Below are 23,631 nucleotides of genomic sequence, written 5' to 3' on the forward strand. Positions count from 1 at the left end.
ATATATATATATATGCAAAAAATTAAAATCTCGGGTGTTTTCCCGCGTCATTATAAATAAGTTGGTTAAAATCTTTAAAATCCTGGTTAACATCCCAGCTTAAAATCTTCTAAAAATCCTTACAGAGCATATATATATATATATTACATAGGAAAAAACCCTGACAAAATTATTCGGGTTTTCTCCTGCGTAAAATTGGAGGTTTCTTGGCAACGTTTCGACGAAGTCTCATTCGTCATCTTCAGGCTGGTGTCTTCGGCTTCGTGCTTCTAGGAGCAATGTGTGTGATCGCAGCTGTTTCTTCCTTTTAACTGCCAGTGGGGGTGTGAACTGATTGTGTGAACCACTGGCAGTTAAAAGGAAGAAACAGCTGCGATCACACACATTGCTCCTAGAAGCACGAAGCCGAAGACACCAGCCTGAAGATGACGAATGAGACTTCGTCGAAACGTTGCCAAGAAACCTCCAATTTTACGCGAGAGAAAACCCAAATAACCAAAGACCTACATACAAACACCCGCGAAAACCTCAGAAAACAAATATATGTGTGTGTGTGTGTGTGTGTGTGTGTGTGTGTGTGTGTGTGTTTTCCATAAGACACTTGGTCTACCCCAACATATGGGAGGGGGCATTCTGCTCCCTTTCACCTTTCAGCTCCAATCCAGGAGCCCTCAAGCAGTCGCATTCACGACAAACCATTTTATACCAAATATATACTCTGCTCAAAAAAATAAAGGGAAGACGAGCAGAAGACATCCGAGATCTGAATGAATGAAACAGCCTTATTAAATACTTTGTTCGTCACATACAGTAGTTTTAACACTGATGCAGCTTTGAGCTTCCATCCTAAATCCTCTTAATTGCCTCGCTATAATTTCATGCTTGGTTTTAAATAAATGCAGATGCCAAATTACATCACTTACATCTTTAATCACCTGTCAGCAGAACTTGGAGGAATTTTTGCAGTACGACTACTTACAGTATTATAGCACTATTTATTTACAGTATTTCGTAATTATCTTTCATGTATTGCTGTGATTTTTTTTTCTATGCCTACGCCTAGTCATGGTTTCCCATCTTGCACTAAACCATGGTTTGTTTATTTACAGTTTCTTTCAAAGCTGTAGTCACGAACCACAGTGGCTGAGCTGGCACAGTTTGCTATACAAGCATTTATTGCCATTTAGCCCAGGGTTGCAAAAAAAATTTTTCTAAATGCTTACTGGCATATTTGGGGAGACACAGACGTTAGACAAGGGTGAGAAAATGTAAACCTGGACAAATTCTGAATTTGATTTACATTTAATCATCAACCCACATACATTAAATTAGTTAAACATGGGAGATAAATTATTCCCCAGTTATTTAATTGCTCCGCTTAGGATGATATTAAAATTGCAATTTGGTTGCAGAAAGTTTTGTACCAAATCTGTTCTGAGTTTTTCTTGTGAATTAACAATAGTTGTGCTGGGAGAACTAATTGTAATTCTATGATTCCGTATTATGGTGATTTTATTACGATTTTATCTATCTTTCTATCTTTCTTTCATTTACCTTTCATTTATTTTTCATCTATCTTTCTATCTATCTATTTTTCTTATCTTTCTTTCTTATCTTTTTTTTTTTTTTTTTGCTTTAATTTATATGCCGCCCTTCTCCGGAGACTCAGGGCGGCTTACAATGCGCTAAGCAATAACCTTCATACTTTTGTATATATTTATACAAAGTCAGCTTATTGCCCCCACAATCTGGGTCCTCATTTTACCTACCTTTCTTATCTTTCTATCATCTACCTTCTACCTTCTATTATCTATCTTCTATCAATCATCTACCTTCTATCTATCTTTTATCTATTATCAATCTGTCATCTGTCGTACTATCTGTCATCTGTCTATCATCTATCTAGTGGACAATACAATATAGGATAAAATATTAAATTAAAATCATATATTAAATTAAGATAAAACCATATATTAAATTAAGTTAAAGCCTTATATTTAAATAAAACAATATATCTATATCTATATCTATATCTATATCTATCTATCTATCTATCTATCTATCTATCTATCTATCTATCATCTATCTATCTATATATATATAAAATATATATATATATTTGCATGACCTCTGTAGATGCCAAATAAATTAAAATTGTGATGGGACAGTGAGTTGAGAAGAAAGATGGAAAAAGCAGGAAGGAAGGGTTACAAATGGAAGACAAGCTATGAATGGCATATAAATTTAATAAGTAAAGTTCACTAACGCCCATCTCATGTAAAATTCTATGGTATCATACAACCATCCTACAGATGGCCATGACTAGGTGGCTCAGTGGCTAAGACACAGAGCTTGTTGATCAGAACAGTCGGCAGTTGGGCGGTTTGAATCCCTAGTATCGGCCTCCTGTGTGAGCAGGGGGTTGGACTAGATGACCTCCAAGTTCCCTCCCAACTCTGTTACTGTTATGTGAAATTAAGGAGGATAGTAATTATCCTAGCGGCATCAGTCCTACGGCTCTCACCGAGGCTTACTTTTGAGTACGCGCATGTTTTGTTAAAAGATACATTCCTCCTTTACTTTTATTTTATTTATTTATTTTTAAATGAAATTTAGGGTTTATGATGTTTAGCAGAGATTAGTCAAATTTGCTACAATTTTTTTTTTTTTTAAACTTTTGGTCTTGAAAATTGCATTTACTTTTTTTTTTTTTTTTTTTGCTTTAATTTATATGCCGCCCTTCTCCGGAGACTCAGGGCGGCTTACAATGCGTTAAGCAACAGCCTTCATACTTTTGTATATTTATACAAAGTCAGCTTATTTCCCCCACAATCTGAGTCCTCATTTTACCTACCTTTGAAAGGATGGAAGGCTGAGTCAACCTTGAGCCTGGCGAGATTTGAACTTGCAGTAATTGCAGGCAGCAGATGTTAATAACAGTGCTTTAGTCCACTGTACTACAGGCTCTTACTATTATGGGCACATTGTAAAAATCTGAGTTTTTCAAAATTTTAAACCCCTTTTTTAATTCCCCCAACAGCTTTATCTGGTTGTGCCTCCAGTGTCTTGCTTCTCTGCGACCAAGAAGCCTTCCTTGATGTTACGGATAAGGTAAAAAGTCATTTACTAACTTAGTCATTAAGGAGGTTTTTTTTCCTATTGACAATTTTTGATTAATGGAAGGCACTTTTTTAATAGCTGGGATATTATTATTTTTTTACTACTGTAGTAAATTTTACTTTTATTACTGGGAAAATGGAAAAAACTTCCACTATATTGGGGGAAGGCTATTTCAGGTCATAATGCTAGTTATATAAAGGTAAAACCTGCCCATTTCAGTTTATCCCCAAAAATCTGGGTCCTCATTTTACCCACCTCTGAAGGATGGAAGGCTGAGTCAACCTTGAGCCAGTCAGGATTGAACTGCTGACAGTGGGTGGAGTTAGCCTGCAATACTGCATTGTAACTGGAAGGAAGGAAGGAAGGAAATGAAGAAAGATGGATGAATGGATGGATGGATGGATGGAAGGAAGGAAATGAAAAGGAAGGAAGAAAACAGGAAAGATGGATAGATGGATGGAAGGAAGGAAATGAAAAGGAAGGAAGGAAACAGGAAGGATGGATGGGTGGATGGAAGTAAAAAGGAAGGAAGGAAACAGGAAGGATGGATGGGTGGATGGAAGTATGGAAGGAAGGAAGGAGGGAAGGAAGGAAGGGAGGGAGGAAGGAAATAAAAAGGAAGGAAACAGGAAGGAAGGATGGATGGATGGATGGAAGTATAGAAGGAAGGAAGGGAGGGAGGGAGGGAGGGAGGGAGGGAGGAATTAGGTAGAAGAAAACATGAATAAGAGACGAATTGGGGGAAGAAAAGGAAGGAAGGAAGGAAGGAATAGCAATAGAACTTAGACTTATATTCCGCTTCACAGTCCTCTCGAAGCGGTTTACAGAATCAGCCTATTGCGCCCCCCCCCCCCAAAATCTGGGTCTTCATTTTACCGACCTCAGAAGGATGGAAGGCTGAGTCAACCTTCAGCCTGGTGAGATTCGAACTGGCAAATTGCAGGCAGCCGGCAGGTAGCAGAAATAGCCTGCAGTACCATGCTCTAACCACTGCGCCACCATGGCTCATCAACAGCACCATTTCTAAACCAAGTGAACCTAAGCCATTTTTCCAGGCTCCCCCTTTTTTCATAGGCAGACCCCCCCCCCACTTTATCAAAGCACTCCAATAAATTGCTTTTAAATGATCTTCCAACTGGGTTTCTAATTGGAAAAAGCAAGCTAAAAGGTCAGCGTTCCAGAAAGCCCCAAGATGGGTTCCGGAACCATCCGCTGCTCATCCTTGCTTTGGTGCTGTCCTTTCCCCCCCCCCCCCCGCCCCCCTTCTTTGGGCCCAAAATTGAGTTTTATGGTTCTCCTTTTGGCTCCAGAATGACCGGACGCCCCTGATGATCGCGGCTCAGGGGAACCAGACGGCCATCTGCTCTCAGCTGCTCCAGAGGGGCGCCAAGGTCGACCTCCCGGATAAGGATGGCAAGTGAGTCTCTCCTTTGCGGCGACCACCCTGCGAGGCAGGCCGCAAAATCCGGCAGCCTGGAATCGGGAGAGGCAAAAGGTTTAGTCGCTTAATGAAATGGTCTGACCCAGCTCCTCAAACATGACAAAACCTTTGACGTGAACTCAAAAGATTCCTTTAATTAGGAGCACCGGCAGCCCCGGCAAAAATGTTCTCTCGCAGGCTAACAAGTCTGTCCGGCAGGGAGAGGAATAGTCATCTGCCACATCTATTCATCTCCGCCCCCTGCCTTTTATCCCCAGAGCTAGTTGTGGGGCTTCACTAGCAGCGATGGCTCTTCCGTCCCAAGGACCAGCCCATAGATTTCCACTGTTCTCCTCTCCTCTGCCTTCTGTGCTTCAGGCACTGGACCCAGCTGTTCCTCCTCTTCCTCATCAGCCACCTCCAGGGCTGACGGACGACCCAGGCTCTGCCTCTGCCTCTCTCTCTCTGACAGCTCCATTCCCTCTTCCCCCTTGGAGCTCTCAGGTTGCTCTGATGCTGACCCTGACTCCCTGCCTCCTCCTCCTCCTCCGATTCGGCTGCTGGAGGGGCCGGTGGCCGACAGGCCACAACAAGAAGGGGTCCCCAACCTGTGGGCTGCAACCCACAGCCTAATCGCCACTGGGCCAGGTGAGTGGCTGTCCGGTGTGTGAGCGCCCACGGGCACGCATGGTCTCACTCACGTGAGCGTCGCCACAAATGTCACAGGTGTTCACGCACACACATGCGCCTGCCCATCCCACAATATCATTCCCTCTCCCCATCCCGCCCCCCCCCCCCCCAGCTCGGGCCGCCAACCCGGAAAGATTGGGGAACTCTGGCCTAGAGAACTAGGTGTCCCTCAAATCCAGAGGTGGGGCCAGATGTGGGAAGAACTGCACCAACTGTTCCCTGATGTCCAAATTCGTCTCTGTGGCAAGCAGAGGGAGTTTCTTTTTTGTCCTTTTTTAAAAAATATACATTTTATTTTTTTATTTTTTTTATTTTTTTATTTGATTTATATGCCGCCCTTCTCCGGAGACTCAGGGCGGCTTACAATGTGCTCAGCAATAGCCTTCATCCTTTTTGTATATTTATACAAAGTCAGTTTATTGCCCCCACAAACTGGGTCCTCATTTCACCTACCTTAGAAAGGATGGAAGGCTGAGTCAACCTTGAGCCTTGGCGAGATTCGAACCTGCAGTAAATTGCAGGCAGCTGTGTTAATAACAGGATGCTTAGACCACTGTATTATTATTTCAAAGCAAGTAGTACGTTATATTATCGGGGTACAGTACTATCAGTCCAGTAGAGTGGTGTAGTGGCCTATAGATGGAGCTCTCGCCTCACAATCTGGAGGCTGTGAGTTCGATCCTAGGTAGAGGCAGATATTTCTCTCTCTGGGCACAATGAGAATATATCTACTGGATATAACTCCGCATTGGCAACAGGAAAGGCATCCGGCCAATAAACAGTCGGCTCCATTCAGTTGCCCAGACTCCACCCCGAAAGGAATTATGGGGTTGTTAAATGATGATGATGATGACAGTGGGATCAGTCCAGTCCAGACTATTGGTGATTACCAATAGTCCTCGACTTACAACAACAATCGAGCCCAACATTTCTGCGGCTAAGTGAGACATGAAGTGAGTTTGGCCCCATCTTGCAACCTTTCTTGCCACAGTTGTTAAGTCGATCACTGCAGTTAAGTGAAGTGAATCTGGCTTTCCCCATTGACTTTGTTTGTCAGGTGGCAAAAAGGGTGTCAGGTTTTGAGGTCATCTCAAATAAATTGCATTTCAAACAAAGTCTTTGAAGAAAAACTCCCATTTATTAAGCACGAGATTCTAGCTCCGACTCATCGCAGCCAACACTGACTTCCAGACCCAAAACCCTCTCTTTCCGTTCCCCACTCCCCTGCACTCATTGGCCATCTTCCAAGTCACTCTACCCCTAATCTACTGCTCCAGCTCAAAGGAATTTCCCCCCTCCCATCCCATCTCCTAGGGGATATTATCTCCAGGGAAAATAAGTAGGTGAAAAGTCAAACGTCCCTTTCCAGACGCCTCCGCTTCTCCTTCTTATGTCAGCACTAGAGTAAATGCAGCTTGAAGTGCTGACAAGGGGATTGCGTGACTGCGGGACACTGCAACGGTCATAAGTACGTGCCAGTTGCCAAGCCTCTGAATTTGGATGGTTGACTTAACAAACGTGGGGAGAAAAGCCGTAAAATGGGAGAAAACTCACTTAACCAATTTCTCACTCAGGAATACGAATTTTGGGCTCCATTGTGGGTGTAAGTGGAGGAAGTCTCCTGCTTGAATTGGGGGTTGGATTAGAAGACCTCCAAGATTTCTTCCAACTGTGTCATTCTCTTAAATAACCACTGAACGGTTGCAGGAACTGGGCCTGGCTAGTCTAGTGAAGAGAAGGACCAGGGGAGACAGGATAGCAGCCTTCCAGTATTTGAGGGGCTCCCACAGAGAGGAGGAAGGGGATCAAGCTATTCTCCAAAGCCCCTGAAGGCCAGACAAGGAATAATGGATGGAAACTGATCAAGGAGAGATTCCACCTGGAAATAAGGAGAAAATTTCTGACAGTGGGAACAATCAACCGATGGAACAGAAGTTACCTTCGGAAGTTGTGGGAGCTTCATCCCTGGAGGCTTCCAAGAAGAGACCGGACTGCCATCTGTCAGAAATGGTGTCAGGTCTCCTGCTTCAGGGGGGGTTGGACTAGATGACCCACAAGGTCCCTTCCAACTCTGTTAATCTGTAATCTGAAGAATGGTTACAGGAACTGGGCATGGCTAGTCTAGCAGTCTTCCAATATTTGAGAGGCTTTCAAGAAGAGACCGGACTGCCATTTGTCGAAAATGATGTAGGGCCATGATGGCGAACCTATGCACGCGTGCCGCAGGTGACACGTGGAGCTATATCTCTGGGCACGCGAGGTTTGCCCTAGGTCAGCTCCTAGCTCACCTCTCGCCTGGACTGCTGCAACGCTCTCTACATGGGGCTCCCCTTGAAGGGCACCCAGAGGCTCCAACTGGTCCAGAATGCGGCCGCGCGGGTAGTCACGGGAGCTGCATGGCGCTCCCATACAACACCGCTCCTGCGTGAGCTGCACTGGCTCCCAGTGGTCTTCCGGGTGCGCTTCAAGGTGTTGGTTATCACCTTTAAAGCGCTCCATGGCATAGGACCTGGATATCTTCGAGACCGCCTGCTGCTACCAACGGCCTCCCATCGACTTGTGCGCTCCCACAGAGAGGGCCTCCTCAGGGTGCCATCAGCCAAACAATGTAGGCTGGCGACCCCCAGGGCGAGGGCCTTCTCTGTGGGGGCACCTTCCCTCTGGAATCAGCTGCCCCCAGAGATAAGGAGAATCCAAGACCTCGGTGCCTTCCGCCGTGCCCTTAAAACGTTCTTTTTCCAGCAAGCCGGGCTGGCCTAACACTTTTTAAAAATGTTTTTAATTGTTTTGTCATTGCTTTTAATTATGGGGCCAAATATATATATATATATATATATCTTTTTAATTGTATTTTAATGATTGTAGTTTATGTTTTTACTTTGGCTGTACACCGCCCTGAGTCCTCAGGGAGAAGGGCGGTATATAAATTTGATATAAAATAAAATAAAATAAATAAAATAAAAAGCTGGCCAGTTTATTTTGGGGTCTTCCAGGCCCACCAGAAGTCCTCAGGGAGAAGGGCGGTATATAAATTTGATATAAAATAAAATAAAATAATTTATTTATTTATTTATTTATTTATTTATTTATTTATTTATTTATTTTTCAATTTATATACCGCCCTTCTCCCTAAGGACTCAGGGCGGTGCACAGTCAGAATTAAGAACATGAAATACAAATATTAAGAACAATTAAATATATATAAATTTGGCCCAAAAATTTAAAAATCACAAACCAAATAAAATAAATAAAATAAAAAGTTGGCCAGCTTATTTTGGGATCTTCCAGGCCCACCAGAAGTCAGGAAACGGGCTGTTTCCAGCCTCCGGAGGGCCTCCAGGGGAGTGGGGAAGGCCATTTTCGCCCTCCCCAGGCTCCAAGAGAGCAAAAAATCGGCCTACGGGGCCCACCATGACATCGCATGTCAAAAGCGGAGGGAGCGCATGGGGGAGTTGCGCACTCATGCGCGGGGGGCAGGGCACATTGAATTATTGGTGTGGGCACGCGCTCGATGACCTACAAGGCTCCTTCCAACTCTGTTAATCTGTTACACGGTTTCTCCCCATTTTGTCCAGGACGGCTCTCATCCTTGCGTGCGAAAACGGAGGCGCGGAGGCAGCTGACCTTCTCCTGCAGAACGGGGCCAACGTGGCTTTGATGGATAAGACCGACCACGATGCCTTGTACTACGCCACGCGAAGCAAAAACCGGATTCTTCGGAGACAGATCCGGACTGCCTTGAAGAGATGGAAAAAACGAGGTATTGGGGAGCCGGGCGGAGAAATCGCGACTCGTGTCGATCTGGCAACAAAAGTATGTGCTGGAAATATACTTTATTCCCTCTAAAAAATAAGTTCCAATCTGGAAACTGAGTGGCACATATTTTTAGAGGAGATAAAGTATACGATGAGGAAGAATTGGGGCCATCTCCACGAACGTTTTCCTTTTTCTATTTCAATTCCAAACTCAATGGCTGGCATGGACTAGTAAGGATTAATAGAGTAACTGAGTTGGAAGGGACCTTGGAGGTCATCTAGTCCGACCCCCCTCTGCCTAAGCAAGAGACCCTACCTACACCATTTCTGACCGATGGCAGTCCAGTCTCTTCTTGAAAGCCTCCAGTGTTGAAGCTCCCAGAGCTTCTGAAGGCAACTTCTGTTCCATCGGTTGATTGTTCTCACTGTCAGAAAGTTTCTCCTTATTTCTAAGTTGAATCTCTCCTTGATCCCTTTGCTGCCTTGGTTAACTTCACATGGGCAGACAGAGATGGGACTCCAACCACTGGTTGAAAATCACCCAGTTTTTCAGATAGATGGATAGATTGAGTGATAGATAGATAGATAGATAGATAGATAGATAGATAGATAGACTGATTGAGTGATTGATTGATAAATGACTGATAGATTGATCTGTCTCTGTCTATTTGCCTATATCAATCTTTCAATGTATCTATTAATCAATTTATCAATCTATCAATCAATCAATCTCTCAATCAATCTATCAATACCACTCAATCAATCAGTATATCTCAATCTATCAATCACTCAATTGATCAATCGATCACTCAATCAATCACTCTATCACTCTATCATTCAGTCAATCAGTACATCTCAATCTATCACTCAATCACTCAATCGATCAATCTATCACTCAATCACTCACTCAATCAATCGATCAATCTATCACTCAATCAGTATATCTCAATCTATCACTCAATTACTCAATCGATCACTCAATCAATCACTCAATCAATCTATTACTCTATCACTATCACTCAATCAGTATATCTCAATGTATCACTCAGTCACTCAATCGATCACTCAATCAATCTATTACTCTATCACTATAACTCAATCTATCAATCAATCAATTGATCTCTCTATCTCTCAATCAATCTATCAATCTATCACTCAGTGTATCTCAATCTATCAATCTATCACTCAGTCACTCAATCTATCAATCAAACAATTGATCATTCAATCTCTCAATAAATCTATCAATCTCTCACTCAGTCAATCAGTATATCTCAATCTATCACTCAATCACTCAATCGATCAATCAATCTATCACTCAATCAGTATATCTCAATCTATCACTCAATCAATTGATCACTCAGTCTATTACTTTATCACTATCACTCAATCAGTATATCTCAATCTATCACTCAATCAATCGATCACTCAGTCTATTACTTTATCACTATCACTCAATCAGTATATCTCAATCTATCACTCAATCGATCAATCGATCACTCAATCAGTATATCTCAATCTATCACTCAATCGATCAATCGATCACTCAATCTATTACTCTATCACTATCACTCAATCTGTCAATCAAACAATTGATCTCTCAATCTCTCAATCAATCTATCACTCAATCTATCACTCAATCAGTGTATCTCAATCTATCAATCTATCACTCAATCTATCAATCAAACAGTCAATCTGATCACTCAGTCAATCTATCTATCTGAAAAACTGGGAGATTGTCAACCCATGGAAGGAGTCCGTGTCTGTCTGCCCATGCGAAGTTAACCAAGGCAGCAAAGGGATCTCCCAGAAACCTGGCCCAGAAGTCCCCACCCCACCCCACCAGCCCTGTAAAAGAACCTGATATTTTCGACACATCCTTTCATCCGGTTCATTTTTGGTGCTTCTGTTTCCACAGAACTGGGGCTGTTTGACTCGTCGGAAACTGGTTCACAGGTAAGAGCAGCCATTTATACTTTCAATTAAAAGAACCAGGGGTTTGGTGGGGATTTTTTTTAGTTCTTTGGTACCGTCTTTCCCCGAAAATAAGACCCTGTCTTATATTTTTTTGAACCCTGAAAAAAGTGCTTGGCCTTATTTTCGGGGAGGTCTTATTATTTTGGGGCGCGTGGAGGAAACCAGAGGAAACGGCAGGGACCGGCTGCGCGTGCATTTAAATATTTTCGGGGAGGGCTTGTTTTCAGGGTGAGCTTATTTTAGTGCATGCGCTCAAAAGCCCGATTGGGCTTATTATCAGGGGAGGTCTTATTTTAGGGGAAACAGGGTACTAGCAGTTTGTTTGCATTTTTTTACTTACGGCCGTGATTCATTTAACAAAGGTGGCAATAAAAGCCGTAAAACGGGGGCAAAACTCACTTAACAAATGTCTCACTTAGCAACATCAATTCGGGGCTCAATTGTGGTCGTAGGTCATTGAAAGTGTAATTGACATCTCTCCTTGATCAGTTTCCATCCATTCTTCCTTGTCTGGCCTTCGGGTGCCTTGGAAAATAGCTTGTCCTCCTTCCTCCTCTCTGGGGCAGCCCCTCAAATATTGGAAGATGCTCTCCTGTCTCCCCCGGTCCTTCTCTTCCCTAGACTAGCCAGGCCCAGTTCCTGCAACCGTTCATCATCTGTTTTAGCCTCCTAATCCTCTTGGTTGCTCTTCTCTGCACTCTTTCTAGAGTTTCAACCTCTTTTTTATAGTGTGGTGATCAAAACTGGATGCAGTACTCTAGGTGTGGACTTACTAAGGCTTTATAGAGTGGGATTAGTACCTCCCTTGAGTCAAGGCAAGTCGAGGACTACCTGTGTGATTTCTGTCCCTTTTCCCGCAGGTGCCCTCCGAGAGCGGGAAAGACACCGACGTGAGTAGCTTGGCTTTCCAGAGCGAGGTGGGCGACCAGAGTGACGATGAAGGAGAGGCGGAGGAAGGCTCCGAATTACGGGAATGGCAGAGCAGATTCCGGGAGGAAAAGATGAAAGTGATCCAGCTGGAACTGCAGCTGGACCAAAAGACCAAAGAGTGCCAGGTCTTCTCCAAGGGGTGCCAGCTCTTGAAGGAGAAGGTCTGGGACCAAGTACAGGAGATTGGCCAGCTCCTGCCTGATCGGGAGGGACGTGTTTGCGACTGGCGGCAGCTGAGTCGGCACCTCGGCCACGATCACACGGAGGGGGATCACTGCCTAGACCTTCTGGCCCAGCAAGTCCGAGACCTGAAGGAGAGGAAGAAGCAGCAGGAAGCAGAGAAGGAGCTGGCCAAAGCTTCAACGCAAGGTGAGGTGACCAGTCCCACCAAGCTCCAGCCCGCCGGGACGGTCCGGTGGCCTGGTGAAGAAGAGGCGGAGGAGCTGAAGCACCTGCGGAATGAGCTCCAGGCAGCCCTGGAGGAGAAGGCCACCGCGGTCAGGCGGGTGGAGGAGATGGAGGGGCACATGGAGAACATGAGGGCCGTCATCGGGGTCTTCGAAGCCAAGAAGAAGTCGCAGAACGCGGCCCTCAAGGAGATGGAGGGTCGGACGCAGCAGTTGGGCGACGAGAACCGAAGGCTGCGGGGGCTCCTGGGAAAACACCTGGCCGGTCCTCCCGAGACCAGCCTTGCCCAGGCAAAGGTGGCCCAGTGCATTAAGGAGATGGAGGAGACCCAGTTCAGGGCCCGGGAGGAGATGGTGGTCATGTTGGCTGAAAACGAGGACCTGAAGAAGGAAGCCGAGGAGGCCGTCCGCAGCAGGCTGCAGTTCCAAGCGGTGCCATCCGGCGCGGTTAAGAAATGCGTCACGGCCTGGAAGAAGGTTGTCACCGGCCTGGAGGGGGCTCTGGCTAACCTGGAACAGGCCTGTTCTGCTCTCGTGGACAAAGCTCGACCTCTCCAAGAAGCCATTTTGGAGCCTCCTTCCAAAACCTTGGTCAACGGCAACGGTCTTCCTGAAGAAGAGAAGAATGGCTCTAGCCACGAGCCAGCCCGCTTAGAGACCGTCAAGGAGCTGCAGAAAGATGGGGTAGAAAAGACCCAGCTCCATAATGGTCTTGTGGGGCAGGTGAAGCTCAGGCCGAAACCTGAAGGGGTGGAAAACAAGGCCCGTCCATGCCATCGGAGAAGCTCTGACATGGAGAAGGAAGTGTGGGACCTCAAGCAGAACAACGGTGGCCTGGTGCAGGAATTGGCCCAGCTGAGCAGGGAAAGGGAGAAGCTTCAGGAAGAACTTCAGAAGTTACATGGCTCCACGGAGGGTTCTCCTCGAGCAGAGAAGACCGAGCGCCTGGTGGAAGAGCTGAAACAGACGGTGGAGGTCTTGTCCCAGGATCTCTCTCTGGAGAAAGAGGAATCGGGCAAGCTGCGCCTGAAGCTGGAGGAGCAGAGGAAGGAGGTGATGTTCGTGAGGAACAACTTCCTCAAGAAGGTGAGCCAAGACGCCAGCGGCATCATCGGCGACAACCTGGACAGCTGCATCTTGAAGGAGCTCCACTGGAAGCTGGACAACGTGGTGAGGAAGCAGAACGAGGCCTTGCAGCTGGTGTCCGAGATGGAAGAGGAGAACCGTGCCTTGGAGGCCGACCGGACCCTCCTGCTTGATCCCAGGAGCCCCGACGATGACAAAACCGGTCAAGAGATCTTCTTGGAGGCCTCCGAGGTCATCGGGGAAAACTGGAAGGTCAGAGAGCAGATGGTGGAACTGGAGAAAGGCTTGCAGGAGATGAAGAAGCTGCTGGTTGCATCTCAGGTGACTCAAGGTGACCTCAAGGCAGTCAGCCTGATGCAGCTCCTGGACCGAGTCCTGGCCCAGATGGCTGACCTGCGCCGGGAGGAAGAACAAGTCCTCGGCAAGTACGAGAAGATCTGCAGCATGCTATCCACCAGGGCTCAGGTCTTGGGGGAGGAGCTGGCGGCTCTCCGGGAGAAATACGAGGAAGCCAGGGGAGCATCTACCCGTCACAAGGATGCCCTGGACCGCGAACTGCGGAAGACTCAAGAGCTGATGGCCGAAGCTCTGGAGCACGAGGAAGAAGTGGAGGAGCTGAGAGGGAAGTCCCAGAAGTTGGAGGGCAACGTGGACAAGCTGAATAAGAAAGTGGACGACATCGCCAAGATGTGCCAGGAGAGAGACGCCAAGGTAAGAACCAAAGGGGGCGGGGAGAAGAGGCAACTTTTAACAGAATCACAGAGGTGGAAGGGACCTTGGAGGTCTTCTAGTCAGGCGTGGGTTTCACTTACCTTTACCACCAGTTCTACCCCCGCGCACTCACATCGCGTGCGCGCACTGTCTGTGCATGCACTTTGCTTGCTTGTGCGCCTTCCGCGCATGCATCCGGCCTCAAAAACGTGCTTAAATAGTATGACTTGGAGCCGGGAAAGGTGCGATTGCCGCTACGGTTTTGTGCAAACCGGCTGAATGCCACCTTCTGCTTCTAGTCCAACCCTCTGTACAAGCAGGAGACCCTATGACAAGTGGCTGTATCAGGTCTCTTAAACCCATATACAAGATGATATGTGAAAGTTAACTGAGTTGGAAGGGACCTCGGAGGTCTTCTAGTCCAACCCCCTGCTCAAGCAGGAGACCCCTAGACCCGTGATGGCGAACCTATGGCATGCGTGCCACCTGATCATATCAGTGGGCACGCGAGCTCAGCTGATTTTCGGGCCTCCTGGGCCCACCAGAAGTAGGGAAACAGGCTGTTTCCTGCCTCTGGATGGCCTCGGGGGGTGGGGGGGTGGGGAAGGCCTGTTTCCAGCCTACTTGGCAAAGCCACACGGATTCCAGAATCAAATAGAGATGCCGACTGGGAACAGAGTTAACAACGTTGCTTTCCTGCAAAGGGCCCATGTGCCTTTGCTTCTCTTTTAAGCCTTTTGGAAGGCGCCAATCATCTCCAGGCCTTACTCCCGAGTCGTCCCTTTTGTTTGTTCTTGCCTTCTGGCAGCTCTGCACATGCACACACTAGGAACAGGCTCCTCCTGTTCCTCTACATCTCTGCTGTCTGACTTTGGGGGCTCCGGAGTCTGTGTATCACTCCCAGATGGCCCTGGCCCCATCTCTGCCTCCGACGCAGAGCCCTCATCCGTACCCTCCCCAGACTCCAGGACTGGCCCATGGTCCTCCCCAGCCTCCTCACTGTCCGACTCCGCTGCCAGCTCCATGGGCTGCTGGCGGACCACAACAATTACATCTATCCATTTAGCAACTGTTCGAAGTTACAATGGCACTGAAAAAAGTGAGTTATGACAATTTTTCACACTTACGACCTTTGTGGCATCCCCGCGGTTGCGTGATCAAAATTCAGGCACTTGGCAACTGGCATGTACTTATGACGGTTGCAGTGTCCCAGGGTCACCTGATTCCCTTTTGTGACTTTCTGACCCGCAAAGTCGATGGGGAAGCTGGATTCGTTTAACAACCAGGTTCCTAACTTTAACAACTGCGGCGATTCACTTAACGACCGTGGCCAGAAAGGTCGTAAAATGAGGGAAAAACTCACTTCACCACTGCCTCGCTTAAGCACAGAAGTGTTGGGCTCCTCTGCGGTCGTACGTCGAGGACTATACCCGTGCCGTCTGATTTGGTTCCCCCTCAGATCAAGAAGCTGCTGAAGGAAACGGAGAAGCTCTCGAGCGAAATATTGAACCTACGGAGCGAACGCACTCGGCTGATCCTGCAGAACGAGGTGAGTCACACAGGACTTGGCGTGGGGGTGCGACACTTGCGATACGAAGCGATTCTGGTGCTGGCATTTGTACTATTTCGACCAGTTGGTCCTGGCGAACCTTACCAAGACTTTTGCACAGGGATTCAGCCGGTTCGGAGAACCGGTAAAATCGACCACCTGCTGGAACCGCCCACTCCTCCCTGCCCTATATATTATCTTTCCTTCGCCACGCGGTCCAGCTAATCTCTGTGGAGTAGTGGCTGGGGAAATTGGTTTTTATGCTGTATGTTATGCACGAGGACAGCTGGTCCTCGACTTACGACTTACAATGGAGCCCAGAATTATGACGAATAAATTGTTGCCGTTGCTTAAGCGAGGCGGCCATGCGATTCCAGCTCTTCCCATTGCAGTCATTATGCAGAGTCAAGGAGGCTCTGGGTTGCTGAAAGGATGGTCGTAAGTTGAGGACTGCCTGTATGGGGTTGTTGAGTCTGCTGACTGCTGAGCCCCCATGGGCCGTTTCTCACCCCTTCGCTTGGCTTCTTTCAGGTTGCGCAAAAGAATCACCAAGAAATCGTGGCCATATACAGGACTCACCTGCTCAATGCAGCCCAGGTAAGACAGGTGGGAGCTTCCAGCAGCTTTCTCTCCTCTCCCTCTTTCCTTTCTCTCTTTCCTTCTCCCTCTTTCTTTTCTCTCTCTCCCTCTCTCCTCTCTTTCTCTCTTCTCTCTCCACCTTTCTCCCCCTCTTTCTCTCCCTCTTCTTTCTCCCTCTCTCCTCTCCCTTTATCTCTCTCTCCTCCTCTTTTTCTCCCTCTCTTCTTCTCTCTTTCTCTCCCTCTCTCCCCCTCTTCTTCTTTCTCCCTCTCTCCTCTCCCTTTATATCTCCCCCTCTCTCATCTCCCTCCCTCTCTTCTCCTTTCTCTCCCTCTCCCTTTCACTTTCCCTCTCCTTTCTCTCTCCCTATCTCCTTCTCTCTCCTTCTCTCTCCCTCTCTTCTCTCCCTTTATCTCTCCCTCGTCTTTCTTCCTCTCTTCTCTCCCTTTATCTCTCCCTCGTCCTCTTTTTCTCCCTCTCTTCTTCTCTTTCTCTCCTTCTCTCCCCCTCTTCTCTCTCCCTCTCTCCTTTCTCCCTTTCTCCCTCTTTTTCTTTTTCTCTCTCCTTCTCTCTCTCTCTTTCTTCCCTCTTCCTCTCTCCTTTCTCTCTCTCCCTCTCTCCCCCCTCTCCTTTCTCTCTCTCTCCCTTTCTTCTTCTTCTCTCTCTCCCCATGTCTTCTTCTCTCCCTCTGTCTCTTTCTCTCTCTCCCGCATCTCTCCTTTCCCTCACTCTCCCTTTCTCTCCCTCTCTCCTCCTCCCTCTTTTCCTCCTCTCTCCTTCTCTCTTTCTCTTTGTCTCCTCTCCCTATCTATCTACCTGCCCCCTTTCTCCCCCTTTCTCTCTCCCCTTCGCCCCTTTCTCTATAGAATAAAATAGAATAGAGAATAGAATAGAATGAATAGAGAATAGAATAGAATTCAGAATAGAATAGAATAGAAAATAGAACAGAAAAAATAGAATAGAATAGAATAGCCATAGCAATAGCTCTTAGATTCATATACAGCTTTCCAGCCCTCTCTAAGCAGTTTACAGAGTCAACCTCTTGCCCCTAACAATCTGGGTCCTCATTTAACCGACCTCGGAAGGACAGAAGGACGAGTCAACCTTGAGCCGGTCAGGATCGAACTGGTGGCAGTGGGCAGAATTAGCCTGCAGTACTGCATTCTCACCACTGCGCCACCACGGCTCCCAATTATGGTCGTAGGTCAAGGACTAGCACTATTAGATTTGTTTCTGGCAAAGAAATTGAAGAATGAGTGTTTGCTTTGAAGGGAAATCCTTGCGTGGGCCAGTGATGCTAGAATCTACATTATTGGGGCGATCTTTTTCTCCAATGCAGGGGTACATGGATGAAGAAGTCCACGCCATGCTGTTGCGGATCCTGAGGACAGACTGAAGTCTGGAAAACTCTGAGTAAGAATCATATTTATATATATATATATATATATTTCTAAAAATCACATCTATGATCGCCATTATTCAGAATTTCATTTGATCCCTAAATCTTCCCCTCCTGATAAACGAGATTTCACTCACCACCAGCAGTTTTTTTTAAGGGTCTCCCACACTTCTGTTTTTTTCTCAAGTGGCAGGCAGTTCCAGGGACAGCTTCGCAGGCTCAGTCGGAGAACCATTTAAGAACTGACTGGCTGAAAATGTCACCAGATACCCGGTTCATACTATCATATGTGGTGGACATGTCAAAAAGCAAAAAAATACTGGACAAAAATACATGGTTGGAAAAAAATGATAAAACAATTTATAGACTTGAAACCAGAGGCATTTTGTTGGGTATTTTCCCAACAAAAGGGAATGTATATCTGATTTTACATATATTGACTGCAGCAAGAATAGTATTTGCACAACAATGGAAAACCAACAGATGAAGACGTGATTAGAAAAATATTAGAATGTGCAGAAATGAATAAGCTAACATTTACAATTAAAGAAAAAAAAAAGAATGAATATTTTTTGACTTGGGAGTTATTTTATCAACGGCTAGCTGACAAAAACAGGAGCTAGAAAGAGGGAAATATGTGAAAGGGATCAATGATATAAGGAAGATAGGTTAACTTGGTTAAATAAATAGTATGATTATTACAGTTATTAACATTAATACGATTGATATTAATGCAACGATTATTGTTGTGAATACTTCGATTATTACTTTCTAAAATGATTTGTACCCTGACAACACACTGTTCAATTGAAACTGGAATTTTTGTACCTTAAAAAAATAAAATAAAAATGATTACAAAAAAAAAAAAGAAAAAAAAATTCAGCGTCTCAACCGCAGGATCAATTCAACGCCATCTGAAACGTGGACTTTCCCAAACAAATCCAAGTTGCCTTCAAACACACGTTTGGGAATCAGAGGGAATTGCGATCCCTTTTTTTCCATTCCAGATTTTAATTTCACAGCCCCAAATGTTCACGGCACTAAAACCATTTTTTCCATCCTCTCTTCCTGCAGGCGAGAAACCAGCTCCCAATCCTCCCAAGAGCCGGCTCCGATTTCGGGGATCGCCCGTTGCCCAAAACCACGCAGGAAGGATGCAACGTTGCAAAGCACGCCAGACCATCTGCCTTTTTTGGCCAGTGGCTGGAATTCCGAATGCGAAATGGGACCTCCGTTTGCACGGGTGTCTCTGGACATCCGCCTCGCTCTTTAGATGGAGATCCGGGTTGGGGAAAGGGAGAGAAACTAAAAGGACAAGGCTCTTCTCTGCCGTGAGGTTTTGGGGCGTAAGCCATTCTTGCGAGGGACTTGCTCTTCATTGGACGGACGCCAGCAGGAACCACGAACCAGAGCTGGGAGTTATCAAATATTTCTCATCCCGTAATTATTATTAAAATTCGGAAATCACCCTGTACTTTACAACCAGCAATTTGGCACGGAGATTTAAGATGGGCTGTTGCAATGCATGCAACTAAAAGCAGGTTCTCGAAGAGCTGGGATGATCTAGATCAGTGATGAGTAACCTTTTTGTCGTCGCGTGCCGAAAGTACATGCGTGCACATGGAACAGCGCGCGTGCATGCCTGTACCCATAATGCAATGTGCATGGCCCCCTGAACCCTGTACCCCGTGCATGCATGCATGCATGACCCCTCCGCCCCGTTTTGGGCCTAGCAGGCCTCCCTGCAGCCTCTGTGGCCCGTTTTTGGTCCAAGAGGCTGCAGGGAGGCCTGCTAGGCCCAAAATGGGCCGCAGGGGGTGCGCCACCGCCCCCCACGCATGTACGCGCAACCCCCGGGCATGCACACGCATTTCCTGCATGTGCTCCCCCCCCTTGCATGCGTAGCAGAGACCCAAAAATCAGCTGCTTGGCGGTAGGCATGCACACATATGGGGTGGTACTGAGCTGGGCAACGGCTCGCGTGCCTGCAGAGAGGGCTCCATGTGCCACGTGTGGCACGCGTGCCAAAGGTTCGCCATCACTGTTCTAGATCAGCGTTTCTCAACTGTGGCCTCTGGCAGATGTGTGGTCTGGGGAATTCTGGGAATTGAAGTCCACGCGTCTTCCAGAGACCCACGGTTGAGAAACCCTGGCCGAAATTTTTGCACTGCCGTTCCTGTTTCGGGCCATTCCTTGCCAAAGAAATATATACACTGCTAAGAAAATATAAATATTCGGGGGAGACCCAAAGGTGCTTTAGTCTGATTTTTACAAAAGGTGGATAAACCTTTGTTTGAGTTATCAGGATGTGGGGTTTTTTTTAAAACAAACAAACAAGCAGAACCTTACAAATAAATGATGGGCGTCTTCTTTGATGACTCTTGCGTATTCCATTTTAGTCTTGCCGATTGCCAAAATTCACGGTAAACTGGAAAATCGTTTGGATCTTGGAATCCGTGTGCAGCGGCAGCCAACAAAGTTAAGGAATGCCCAGGCTGCGTGAACAGAGGGGTAGAATCAAGATCACGTGAAGTGTTAATACCACTTTATAATGCCTTGGTAAGGCCACACTTGGACTCCTGCATCCAGTTTTGGTCAAAAAAGATGTTGAGACTCTGGAAAGAGTGCAGAGAAGAGCAAGCAAGATGATTAGGGGACTGGAGGATAAAACATAGGAAGAACGGTTGCAGGAACTGGGTATGTCTACTTTAATAAAGAGAAGGACTAGGGGAGACATGATAGCAGTGTTCCAATATCTCAGGGGCTGCCCCAAAGAAGAGGGAGTCAAGCTATTCTCCAAAGCACCTGAAGGAAGGACAAGAAGCAATGGGTGGAAACTCATCAAGGAGAGAAGCAACTTAGAACTAAGGAGAAATTTCCTGACAGTGAGAACAATTAACCAGTGGAACAACTTGCCACCAGAAGTTGTGGATGCTCCAACACTGGAAGTTTTTAAGAAGAGATTGGATAATCATTTGTCTGAAGTGTAGGGTTTCCTGCCTAAGCAGGGGGTTGGACTAGAAGACCTCCAAGGTCCCTTCCGACTCTGTTATTCTATTCTATTCTATTCTATTCTATTCTATTCTATTCTATTCTATTCTATTCTATTCTATTCTATTCTATTCTATTCTATACTTTTAATGAAAAGAAGGACTAGGGGAGACATGATAGCAGGGTTCCAATATTTGAGGGGCTGCCCCAAGGAAGAGGGGTATTCCCCACCTATTCTCCAAAGCACTTGAAAGCAGGACAGGAAGCAACGGATGGAAACTCATCACGGAGTGAAGCAACCTAGAACCAAGGAGAAATTTCCTGACAGTGAGAACAATTAACCAGCGGAACGACTTGCCACCAGAAGTCGTAAGTGCCCCATCACTGGAGGCTTTCAAGAAGAGATTGGACAGGCACTTGTCTGGAATGGTACAGGGTCTCCTGCCTGAGCAGGGGGTTGGACTAGATAACCTCCGAGGTCCCTTCCCGCCCTGGGATTCTATTCCCACCTTGCAGAGCTGATTCTGCATTTGCAAAGTTGTTTTTCCCCACCCTAGACTGCGCTTTCCACCCCTGGGAAAAAAAGGCGAGGCAGGAAGAAATCTCTGGATGTAGAAAATATATATATATATATTGGTTCGATTTATATGCCGCCCTTTCTCCGGAGACTCAGGGTGGCTTACAATGCGTTAAGCAATAGCTTCATACTTTTGTATATACCTGCTTAGTTGGGCTTTCGGCCACCCCTAAGCGGTGTTCTTTTTTATACAAAGTCAGCTTATTGCCCCCACAAACCGGGTCCTCATTTTACCTACCTCGGAAGGATGGAAGGCTGAGTCAACCTTGAGCCTGGTGAGATTTGAACTTGCAGTAATTGCAGGCAGCTGGTGTTACTTAACAGTGCTTTAATCTGCTGTGCCACCAAGGCTCTTAATATATATATTGCGGCATGAATTTTTGGCAAGGGCTTTCTGGATTTTTTTGTGCAAGGAGGAGTACGAACCCGAGAGGGGTAAAAAAAATATCTAGAAACGGATGCAAAATAACCTTCCCCAGATCCCCGAGGCAACAACGGCTGGAGATGGGCTTTGTGCAAGGAAAAGGAATCGTGTCTCGCTATTTTTGATGGTTTCTTTCTGCGGCTTTTGTATCTCCACCAGGAGAGGTGGAAGAAGGGAAAAATGGGGGGGGGGCTGCCCTGTTGAACAGTCACACACAGATACCCCAAATATCCACATAGCTCCCCCTCCTGTGTCCCCAAAGGCCTGGAAAACCTGGCAGTTCTCGGAGGCTTCGGGACCATCCGGTTCTCGGGCCTCCATCGTTTTCTCTTCTTTTTTTTTTTTTTTTTTTTATAATTTTTTATTGAAAATTATTAAAAAATACAGAAAAAAATATAATAATATGGATAGAATTGCAGAGAGTAATATAATACATATAGAGTTTTAAAGTATCAATTTTCGCCTGGAGAAAGTACAAACTTCCATTAAGCTAACTCATCAAAAGAAAGGAAGTTTTAACCAGAAAAAAAAATTCTCAATCGTCATGCAGTACTCCTGGAAGTATTTACCCACATTCACATTAAGGTTAATATTTTCGTTCTTCTTAAGATTTCTTTTTTTGCAGCCAAGCATACCATCTGTCCCAGCTCCTATATAACCCCGATTCTTGTCTATCTCGCAAAAGTCCAGTAAGCTTGTCTGCTTCTGCACAGTCCATGATCTTTGCAATTAACGTAGCCTCCGATGGGATATTTTTAGATTTCCATTCTTGCGCGAACGAGATCCTGGCTGCAATGATGATGTGGAGAGCGAGATACCAATTAGATTTGTTTAAATTCTCTGGTTTCATGCCTAGTAAAAACGTTTCCGGGTTCAAATCTATTCTACATCCTATGATTTCTAAAATCCATTTTTGAATTCTAACCCAATATTCTTTTGCTCGGGGACAGGTCCACCAACTATGAAAGTAAGTTCCCATAGCGGCGTTGCATTTCCAGCAAACCGGAGAGGTCCCCGGGAACATCTTCGATAATCTAGCCGGGGGCAGGTGCCATCTATATAGCATTTTGTATATATTTTCCTTATAGGAAACTGACATTGTTAATTTTAAGGTTGTCCCCCAGATTTCTTCCCATTTTTCAAGTTCAATCGAGTATCCCAAATTTCTCCCCCAGGCAATCATTGAGTCTTTGATGACCTCCTCTCCAATCCAGTCCATTAAGAGGAATTGATAGAGTTTGGATAATACCTTCTCATCCTTCCCCAACAAGATCTTATCAAGTTCCTGTAGAGAATTATAAATTCCTCCTTTATTTTTATCCTGAGCTGTCCTAGATTGGATCTGATTGTATGACCACCAATCTAGCTCATAGCCTAATTCCCCCAGCATATTTCGAGATTTTACTTTGCCTGAAGGATCCAACAGAGCTTGGTAGATTAGTGGTTTATTTCTGTTGTAAAGAGTCGGGTGTGTCATTGCCTCTAAAGGGGAAAGCCAAATCGGAGTCATCAGGTAAAATTTATTTCTTATTCGATCCCATATGGTCATCAAAACCTTTCAAATAAAGTGGTCCATAAAATATTTATGTTTTTTGGGCCTTTCCTGACTCAGATAATAGTGCCACCCCTGTTGCAAATTGTGGCCTTCCAAGCTAAGGATTCTCCTCCTCCTCAAGGCAATCCAGTCTCTGATCCAAGTTAAGACAGCTGCCTGGTGATAAAGCTCCCATTTAGGTAGGCCAAATCCTCCCCTGGAAGGGGATTCTTGAAGCATTTTCAATTTAATCCTTGGTTTTTTATTCTGCCATACAAATCTATGTATACACTGATCTAAAGAATGAAAAAAATTTGTATCTACTAAAACTGGGGCTGTCTGAAAGAGAAAAATCCATTTAGGCAGGATATACGTCTTAACTACTGCAATTCTACCTAATAATGATAGCTGTAAACTTTTCCATCCTTCCAACATTTCTTTAGTTTGACTAAGTAGTTTTTGGTAGTTGTCTTCTTTAATGGTCG

General features: G+C 45.8%; 1 protein-coding gene across 1 annotated transcript in view; it reads left to right on the forward strand.

Moving 5' to 3' along the window:
- ANKRD35 (ankyrin repeat domain 35) overlaps positions 1-18,794 on the forward strand; it is a 46,545-nt gene extending 27,751 nt beyond the window's left edge. Inside the window, exons 6-14 of the mRNA XM_070950770.1 lie at positions 3,041-3,111; positions 4,431-4,537; positions 8,806-8,990; positions 10,901-10,938; positions 11,820-14,093; positions 15,553-15,642; positions 16,174-16,239; positions 17,561-17,634; positions 18,695-18,794. Of these exons, the coding sequence (XP_070806871.1) occupies positions 3,041-3,111; positions 4,431-4,537; positions 8,806-8,990; positions 10,901-10,938; positions 11,820-14,093; positions 15,553-15,642; positions 16,174-16,239; positions 17,561-17,617 (2,888 nt within the window). The 3' untranslated portion in view covers positions 17,618-17,634; positions 18,695-18,794. The remainder of the gene's footprint in view (positions 1-3,040; positions 3,112-4,430; positions 4,538-8,805; positions 8,991-10,900; positions 10,939-11,819; positions 14,094-15,552; positions 15,643-16,173; positions 16,240-17,560; positions 17,635-18,694) is intronic.
- Positions 18,795-23,631: the final 4,837 nt, after the last annotated feature.

The sequence above is a fragment of the Pituophis catenifer genome, unplaced genomic scaffold, assembly GCF_029215685.1.
Source record: "Pituophis catenifer annectens isolate HBS135680 unplaced genomic scaffold, rPitCat1.0.hap2 SCAF_10, whole genome shotgun sequence".
NCBI classification, from domain to species: Eukaryota; Metazoa; Chordata; class Lepidosauria; order Squamata; family Colubridae; genus Pituophis; species Pituophis catenifer.